At 45.6% G+C, this 9,399-nt stretch overlaps 1 protein-coding gene across 2 annotated transcripts in view; it reads right to left on the bottom strand.

Moving 5' to 3' along the window:
• Window positions 1-2,753: 2,753 nt before the first annotated feature.
• Window positions 2,754-9,399, bottom strand: part of LOC310770727 (extended synaptotagmin-2-A-like) — a 60,091-nt gene continuing 53,445 nt past the window's right edge. Inside the window, exons 3-5 of one of the 2 annotated variants that reach the window (XM_083663446.1) lie at window positions 7,846-7,980; window positions 7,073-7,225; window positions 2,754-2,857 (exon numbers count right to left, since the gene is read on the bottom strand). In XM_083663446.1, coding sequence (XP_083519572.1) covers window positions 7,163-7,225; window positions 7,846-7,980 — 198 coding nt within the window. In that variant the 3' untranslated portion in view covers window positions 2,754-2,857; window positions 7,073-7,162. The remainder of the gene's footprint in view (window positions 2,858-7,072; window positions 7,226-7,845; window positions 7,981-9,399) is intronic. The other variant, XM_083663447.1, reaches the window with a different exon arrangement.

Below are 9,399 nucleotides of genomic sequence, written 5' to 3'. Positions count from 1 at the left end.
GAAAAAGGTAAAAAGGTGCGGCTTATAGTCCGGAATTTACGGTATATCGCCCAGCCCTACTCATGATATATAATATACAGTCTCTAGTGTATGATTAAACTTTTCCCATGTTCTAATCTAGTGTAAAAAGCAAACAAACTGAAAAAATAAAAGAAAAAAATAAACAAAAATCGCAATAAATCGTAATATCGAATCGCAATAATCGTAGAATCGCAATACTTAAGAATCGCAATATAAATCGAATCGGCACCCAAGAATCATGATAGTATCGAATCGGGAGATAAGTGAATCGCAACAGCCCTAATATATATACACACACACACACACACACACACACACACACACACACACACACACACACACACACACACACACACACACACACACACACACACACACACACACACCACACACACACACACACACACACACCCACACACACACACACACACACACACACACACACACACACACACACACACACACACACACACACACACACACACACACACACACACACACAATGTGGACTCTGTTTGTCCGGCCTCTGTTCCAAGAATCTTGTCCGGCCACAGCTATGTAGTTTTACATGCAATCGGGCTGAAACTTTCAGGCGGTGTAAAGAGCATTACATTACGTCATTTGGCAGTCGCTTTTATCCCAAGCGACTTACAATAACAGCAATCAACTATGCAACACAGTGTATGACAACTACAACTTCTGAAGGAATAGTGGTACAATTTTTTAAGAGAAAGAAGTTAGTTCAAGAAGGGCCCAGATGGAGCCTGAAAAGGTGTGTCTTTAGTCTTTTCCGAAAGATCGGCAGTGATTTGGCCGTCCTGACCGAATGGTGGAAGCTCGTTCCACCATTCAGGTGCCAGGGACGAGAAGAGTCGCGAACGGGATGAGCGACTTTTGAGCCCCCGTAGTGGAGGAGGGGTGAGGCATCCTGCACTGGTGGAGGAGTGGAGGGAGCGGTGAGAGATTTGGAGCCTGACCATAGATTGTAATTACAGAGGAGCTGTCTGGTGTACTGCCCTGTAGGCCAGAACCAGTGTTTTGAATTTAATGCGTGCCGAGATGGGAAGCCAGTGAAGGCCCCGGAAGAGGGGAGTGAAATGAGAGAATTTGGGTTGGTTGAATACCAGACGGGCTGCAGCGTTCTGAATGAGCTGAAGCGGTCGGATGGCTGCAGCAGGTAGCCCAGCCAGAAGAACATTGCAGTAGTCCAGGTGACGGATTTTGCAGATGTTGTACAGGGAGAACCTACAGGAGCGGGCAGTTGCTGCGATGTAGGCTGAGTTGGACAGCTGATTGTCAAGGGTCACTCCAAGGTTCTTGGCTGTTTGAGAGGGAAACACAGTAGTGTTGTCAATGGAGATGGAAAGGTCGGTGAGGGGACAGTCTTTCCAAGGTAGGAAGAGTAGCTCTGTCTTATCAAGATTCAGCTTGAGATGGTGGGCAGACATCCAAGCACCAATGTCTTTGAGGCATGCAGCGATACGTGCCTCAATTTGGGTGTTTGGGGGGGGGGGGGGGGAGAGGTAGAGCTGAGTGTCGTCAGCATAGCAGTGATAAGAGAAGCCATGAGATGAGATCACATGGCCAAGAGATATAGAGAAGGAATAGCAAGGGGCCCAGGACTGAGCCCTGGGGCACACCTGTGCTAAGAGTACAGGATATGGATAGGGATCCTCGCCATAAAACCTGGTATAAGCGGTTAGAGAGATAGGAGGCAAACCAGGAGAGTGCAGATCCTGAGATGCCTAGATCAGAGAGAGTAGAGAGAAGAATCTGGTGATTCATTGTATCAAAAGCTGCAGACAAGTCAAGGAGGACAAGGACAGAGGAGAGGGATGAGGCCTTAGCAGTGTGCAGGGCCTCAGTGACTGAAAGGAGAGCCGTCTCAGTAGAGTGAGAAGCCTTGAAGCCAGATTGTAGAGGATCTAGTAGGTCATTCTGGGAGAGATAGAGAGAAAGTTGTTCGTAAGCAGCCCGTTCAAGGGTTTTGGAAATGAATGAGAGAAGAGAGACAGGACGGTAGTTCTGGATGACAGAACCTTCCCAGTAAAAGTGCAAATACTCAACTAAAAATAGACTCAGGTAGAAGTTGAAGTAGGGTTTCGCTTACTGTTACTTATGTCTGTGGACTCATCCAGTATGAAGGAAAACACAGGACTACTCTTCACAGCATTGTCAACTTCCTCCACAAGTGTACTTGCAATAACGGCATGCATGTCTGACAGACTCGTGTCATTAACATAGCTTCCATAACTTTCCTCATTCAGCTGTTTGAAAGCAGGACACTCCATCTCTTTCATGAATTTCACCAGATGAGAAAAATTTGCATTAGCCAATTCAGACCTTCAGAATTAAAGTACTATAATAGCACTTTAATTCTGAAGGTACTTACACATCGGGAGCGTTTTTTTTCGTGCGATAAATTCACACGTCAATAATATTTTCTGAACCTATATCAGTCAATGCAACCGTGCATACCAACGGCGAAGTTTCGCTGAGCGTTATTGCGGTGTTGATTTTTTCGAACCACGGTGGATTTTTCAGAAATTCGCTTCTGACGTGTACACATCTGTGGCTGTGATTGACAGGTGGGTCAAAACTCGCATCGCAATTCCGTGCTGTATATTCGCATCGCTCTTGATGTGTAAGGACCTTTAGAGTTACAAAGTGTAAACAATACAACTACTTGCTCCTCCAGGGGGCAGTGTTTGGCTCCAGGCTGACATGTTTTACCTTGCAGCCACGTCCAGCAGGTGTTTGTGTTCCACAGCGAAGAGTCTCTCTCTGTGGCTCTGCTTCATCTCATCTGTGATCCCACTCAGGAAGCGAGCCACCCCTGCAACACACACACACACACACACACACACACACACACACACACACACACACACACACACACACACACACACACACACACACACACACACACACACACACACACACACACACACACACACACACACACACACACACACACAGCTATGACTAATCCACTACCATTACATTTAGTCACCAGGTTAGATGCAGGAGTTGTCGACACACATTCATGGTAAAGCATGCATGGAGAAGTTTACACTATAAATGTACATTTAATAAACAAACCTATCATATCAAACGCAGGATCTAAGACAAACTAGGATTTTCTATTACATGCGATGCGGTCGGAAACTGTTGCTCTTCGCCGTCTAACACACCTGCCAAACATACAGTATCATTCATTAACTTAAAGTCACTATGAGGGGAGGAGCGTCATCAACATCACACCCCACAGTCATCATCAGGTAAGAATACCAGGTAATTATTCAGTTCAATATTAATTTAAATCATCCAGGTAGGTAATCAAAGGTAAGTAAATCTCATATTAATTACATATTTCATAAATCTGAATAAAATAGAAATCTTTTCTTTTACAGGTTTACCATTAAAGGGGGACTTACCCCCCCAGATATGTGCGCAAGACCGCAGAGCAGAGTAGCTGCAGCTGCAACATTCTCCCCCCTCCCTCCTCTCTCTCTCTGCACAATCAAAGCCAAGCAGCACCGCCACATTCCCGTCCTGGGGTGTGCTTTCAGGTGATATCCACCCCTCCCGGATTGAAATGAAGCGAGGGGAGGCATTTCCACCCAGCTCCTCCTAGCCTAAATTAATATTTTCATAGGTTAGTGTAGCCTAGGCTACTGTATGATCAACCAAACCATTCAACAACCAAACATCGCCGATGTACGCCAGCCAATGTGCAGCTGTGGTCGTTGAACATCAAAGTGATAATGCAGCATGGTAACAAGGCTTTCAATATTCATCTGATCGACTTTATGGATCACAGAGGCACCATCATGTATTAGGTACAAGGCTCATTCTTTTGGTTCCAGTTTTTTGTAAAGCAAATTATTCCCATGAAATAGCCTAATTAGCATCCGTACTCCGTTCTGAAAGACGACGCCCGCATATCAAACAGCTGAAGTCTGCATAACATTCGTCGGGGGAATAGTATAGGCTATAAATGCACATGACTACTATAACGTTAGTAATTTTTGTAAGGGAACGCACAACTGGCTAGCTACACAGATTGCAGTTCTGGAGCTGGTTTCCAGAGGGAATATCCTCAGACCAACTCGCCACAGACAACTAAGATACGTCCTCTGAAGCTTATTATTATATCCGTTAATTTTACATAATGTCAACATCATTTGAGCATAAAGCCTAACCTACTTCCTCATAGTGTAGTCACAGAGCATTCCTCCTGGCGCCCCTGCAGTCATGATTGTATAGGCTACTTTTTTTTTACTTTCACGTATGCCTTTCTTGCTGTGTGAGGTGGTTTCCCCTGTCTTTCTTTTATGAATGAGCTGACCATTCGCACCGTTTTGTGTTGCCGCTCCTACACTTTCAGGTGGAGGCGGGTTGGAGGGTAATCCGGCACTGTGACTAGGTCCACTGGCGGAACGAAAGGCGCGGATCACATTTTCCGTGTATTTTACTGCTTTCAAGGCCGGTGTGAAAGCGGCTAGTGGTTGAGTGGTTCTCAATGTGGGGTCAGGGGACCACCAGTGGTCATTGAGAGGATTCCAAGATTCTCTGTTGTCTCTCAACCTAATTGGATTTCTGGACAAAATCATATCTAGGCTACATAAAAAAAAAGAAATCTGATTTGCATTTGAGAAACCAAATCTCATGATATTGGGGGTCCATGGCCCAAATGTGAACTAAATTAGGGCTACTAACAGGCGATTGTAATCAATTAACAGGTGATGAACAGGTCAGGTGACACAAATAGCCAATGAGCTGTGTGTATTGTCGCGCCATATTGGTAGGAAAATGCTTGTGACATCATGGGAATAGGCTTGGAGTTGTGAGGATCCGGGAAAGGGTACAGGGGGAGTAGGGGAGTTACTATCTTGAAATCCCATAGTCTTTGGTTCATCGTGACGTCAGGTTGTACCACATTTTGTGCAGTTTTGAGGGCAAAAAAAAGCAGGGTTGAACCCATAAAGGGCACTTATGCGGCTGAAAATGATACAAATGGTACAATGGTAACATTTTGGTCTCAAATGTGGAAATTCTGAGCAGAATTCTTCACACACCACCCCCAAAGTCATATTGGTTAAAAGCTGAAAAAAGTGTTTTGGGGGTAAGTTACACTTACTAAAATATTCTCAACATGGCTCCACCAGTACGGTTTTTTGTTTGTTTAAATTTGTGTCCCACCGATGATGTCACAATGTCTATGACATCATCAGTGATGTCACTGTAATTGTGATGTCACTGATGATGTCACAATGTCTATGACATCATCAGTGATGTAACTGATGAGGTCATCAAAAAGGGAGTAAAGGTATATTCATGGTCACTCCAGTGAGCCAGGTGCGAGGGGTGCGCGCCAAATATGATGTCAACGCCCTGGGCGATGACAGACATCATCATGCCATCATGCCAGCGAGACTATGGGATAGGTGAAGGTAAATAGCCTATGTCCATTGTCCAACAAGTTTTCTCAATTAATTTCCCTCTTTGCGATGTGATAAAAGTTTCTCAGTGAGTTATAGTTGATTGCCTCACTGAATTATCTGCTAATATCCAATTTTAGCAGCAGAATTTGATGTCCTGGCGTGGCACGTCCGTGTGTAATGACATATCCAAAAGGAATTTTACTCTGCACTGCGCTGCGCAGCATAGAGATTATGGTGCGCTCAAGCCAGTGTTGGGCAAGTTACTTTACATTAGTAACTTAGTTACAGTTACTAGTTACTGCTCTGAAAAGTAACTCAGTTACTTTAAGTTACTCGTTACTTTGCAGGTAACTAGTTACTAGGAAAGTAACTTTTGAGTTACTTTTTTTTTAAACTCAATTCTCTTATTAATGCACACACATTATTTTGGGGTTGCTGTAGCACAGTGTGGGACAAGACAACTGTCAAATTTGAGCATTGTACCCATTATCACTACGACGAAAAGTAGTGGAACAAGAAAACACAACATTTAGGCATTGAGGCATATTTATTATTGCCTTCAAAAAGTAGCCAGTACACTTTTGGCAGTGTATAATTAACAACTGTATCAGTAGTCTATAATATCCTGGGCCTGGCTGAACAACATAAACACCGTGGTTACCGTTTGTAAAAGCGGAGTGCACGCCTAAACCTAACCTCCCCCAGACCCTAACCCAAAACCATGAGGTGTCGGACTCGTGAGGTATCGGACTCGTGAGGTATCGGACTAGGGGGCAGTCCCCAGCAGCAGAGCCCAGCGCTGCCTGCAGATAGGGACAGAGCAGAGCCTCAAAGCAGCCGCTCGTCGCGGCTGCCTTTAATAGCAGTTCATCTCCAAAAGGCAGGAGACTTGCAGGCATTTTTCTTCCCATTTCATGACAACGCGAAACACACCGTGAACACCCTCCAACGCGAGGGGAATCTGTAAGTGAGAGACGAGTGCTGTGCTTGCCTGGGTGCAGCAGGACACTGGTGACAGACAGCCTGAGAGAAGCGAGGAGGAGAGGGCTCCATGCTGCTGACTCGCCGAGCGGTGTGAAGTGAACACCGCTTACCGTACACAACACAGCTCACGCAAAATGACCCGTTTCACTATCAGAATTTGGTCCAGTAACATTAGAAAGTATAGAAGTGCCGCACGATTAGCCTACTTCCTCATCAGACCGCCGTCAGACTCGCATTTTCCTCTCTAGCCTCGCTGCTGTAGGTCCCGCACAGAATCGTGAAGTAACGAGTAACGAGCATGTTTAAACCGCAATAATTGTAAGTACGTTACGTTACTGATTAAGTAATTCGTTACAGTACTCGTTACCGCAAAAAGTAACTTAGTTACTGTAACGCGTTACTTAATAACGCGTTAGTCCCAACACTGGCTCAAGCGCAGCTGAGTATTTAGCACGTAAGAGGTGCTTTTTTTTAGTGCGTAAGAGGTGCTGCCCCGTATTCTGCGCAGAAAGGCCTGATTGTGGCACGCCTATGTCCAGTAAAATTATAACAGGCATGCGCTTGTGCACGCCCCCAATTTGCATTGCGCGCGGCGTTAACGAGCGCAAACACTAAATTACCGATTTTGTGAAGGTAGGGCCCCCGGGTCTTGCAAGAATCTGGTCAACTTCTCCTCTCCTGCAGCTTGGGCTGATTTTAAGTCTGCAACCTCATCTTGATCTGTCTGGCCTCTGCAACCACATAGCGCGTAGCTCCACAGCTCTCGGGGCGTGCTGCGCTTTGTAGGAGAGACAGGGAGAGAAATGAAATGAAGAAGTAGGTACACTGAGCTGGTTTTTTTACCTCATTTCTTGAACCATGTGGTACAACTTTTTTTGATTTGTAACTTCGTTTTTAGTCATTTCAACAAGTAAATGTGTTGTGTTGAGAGAGATAAAGCAGCAGAAATTGCACTAGGTCTGCATCGCAGTGCTGCGCTCGACTATGTGGGTGCCTTAAGTGTCCTCTGTTTGTTTTTGTTTTTTGCGTTGAGTGATGTCACTCAAGCACTCCATGATGTGATCACTCGAGCAATTGTGATGTCATCAGTGATGCCAAGTTCAGCAATTGTAAGTTGTGCATGCCAATAGGGCAGGTGAGGCCATGCAGCGGGCAAGTCTAGAAATCGAGCGTGTGTAGCGCGCAAGATTTCTAGTTCTTTTAAAGGACACCCAGCTCTACACAGCAGACAGCAGGTCTCTCCTCTCACAGCTCTACACAGCAGACAGCAGGTCTCTCCTCTCACAGCTCTACACAGCAGACAGCAGGTCTCTCCTCTCACAGCTCTACACAGCAGACAGCAGGTCTCTCCTCTCACATCTCTACACAGCAGACAGCAGGTCTCTCCTCTCACCTTGTCGCCCAGGTGGATCTTAGTGAAGCAGAAGGAGCTCAGGTGAGCGTTGGCGTCCTTCACGGCCGGCTCGATGGTCTCTCTGAACAACTTGTCCACAAACTGACAGATGAACGGCCACATCTGTTTCACTGTCTGAGAGAGAGAGAGAGAGAGAGAGAGAGAGAGAGGGGGAGAGAGACAGAGAGAGAGAGGGAGAGAGAGAGACACAGAGAGACAGAGAGAGAGAGAGAGACAGAGAGAGAGAGAGAGAGAGAGAGAGAGAAGAGTGACAGAGACAGACAGGCACAGAGAGAGAGGGAGAGAGAGACACTCACATGTTTAGGAAACTAAAGCTGTTTCAGATGACTTTTCACACATTCTTGGGAAAATCCGTAGCATTATACAGCAGGGCCCAACGGTCAATCACAAAAGCCATGCTGGTAGATTGCGTGCCATTTATAAAAATCCATTCATAAAAATCCATTCATAACAATATTTTTCCCCCTCCACATTTTGTCCGTCCTCCCAAGGCGTCTGACACTCGATTGACATAAAGAACGACCAGTCTGCAGCTTGTTGAGAGCTGTGTTACATTAGGTTACCATGACAACTAACGCCGTAAACCGTTGGAAACGTATGCTGAAAAACCAGGTGGGGAGTCACTTCATTCACAACAACAACGCAGTGAAAGAACGACATCAGAATGAGTGCAGGACCAAGTTAGAAGCTGAAAACGTATCACTTTCATGTGGAATGAGAGGAAGAGTTTTCCTCCACCAGGTCTTATTCCAAGAGTGTTTGTTTGATCTGCCTTGTGAACAAGAATCACTTCCTGTTCCAACATGAACTCACAACAAGTCAAGGGTTTGACTCCATGTTAGACGGCCTCCTCTCTCCCTCTCTCTCCTCAGACGCTTCAGTCACCCAGAAAAGCCTCTAAAAGCTCTTTCAACACAGAGACAAGAAACGCAGGAATGAGCGTGAGTCAGACAGGAAGTCTTCACTGCTGATCGTCACCTGACATCATCTTTATGGCACACTGGAGCGTGGTGGCTGTGTCACCTGACATCATCTTTATGGCACACTGGAGCGTGGTGGCTGTGTCACCTGACATCATCTTTATGGCACACTGGAGCGTGGTGGCTGTGTCAAAACTTAAGGGACACAAGCATGTAGACCACGGATGGGCAACTTTGATGATAGAGAGGGCCACAAGAAAATGTCCTCGTTATCACAGGGCCAGATTTTGCTGAGGGCTGGGGGCCGAACGGTGCCGGCGCGAAAAATGTGGGGCATTTGAAGGCAGGTTTAGAGGAATAACTCATTTTAAATTAACAGTTGTGATGTCATTATTCAGTCTTAACCACCAATATTTGATCCTTTACTCACTCACTCCTATGTCACCACCTGCTCTCCCTGCAGGGCTTGACATTTACTTTTTTGACCACCAGCCAATATGGCTGCAAGTTACCAGCCAATTAGAATTTCCACTAGCCGAAATGTTTTTCTTGAAATAAACTAGAATATGAGTGGGTTAATTTAAGCATAAGTATCAGTAAGTGGCCCGGGATT

The sequence above is a fragment of the Poromitra crassiceps genome (genome assembly GCF_964638095.1).
Source record: "Poromitra crassiceps genome assembly, contig: HAP1_SCAFFOLD_201, whole genome shotgun sequence".
Taxonomy (NCBI): domain Eukaryota; kingdom Metazoa; phylum Chordata; class Actinopteri; order Beryciformes; family Melamphaidae; genus Poromitra; species Poromitra crassiceps.
The sequence above is the reverse complement of the archived record's forward strand: the minus strand, read 5'-3'. Positions and strand labels throughout refer to the sequence as shown.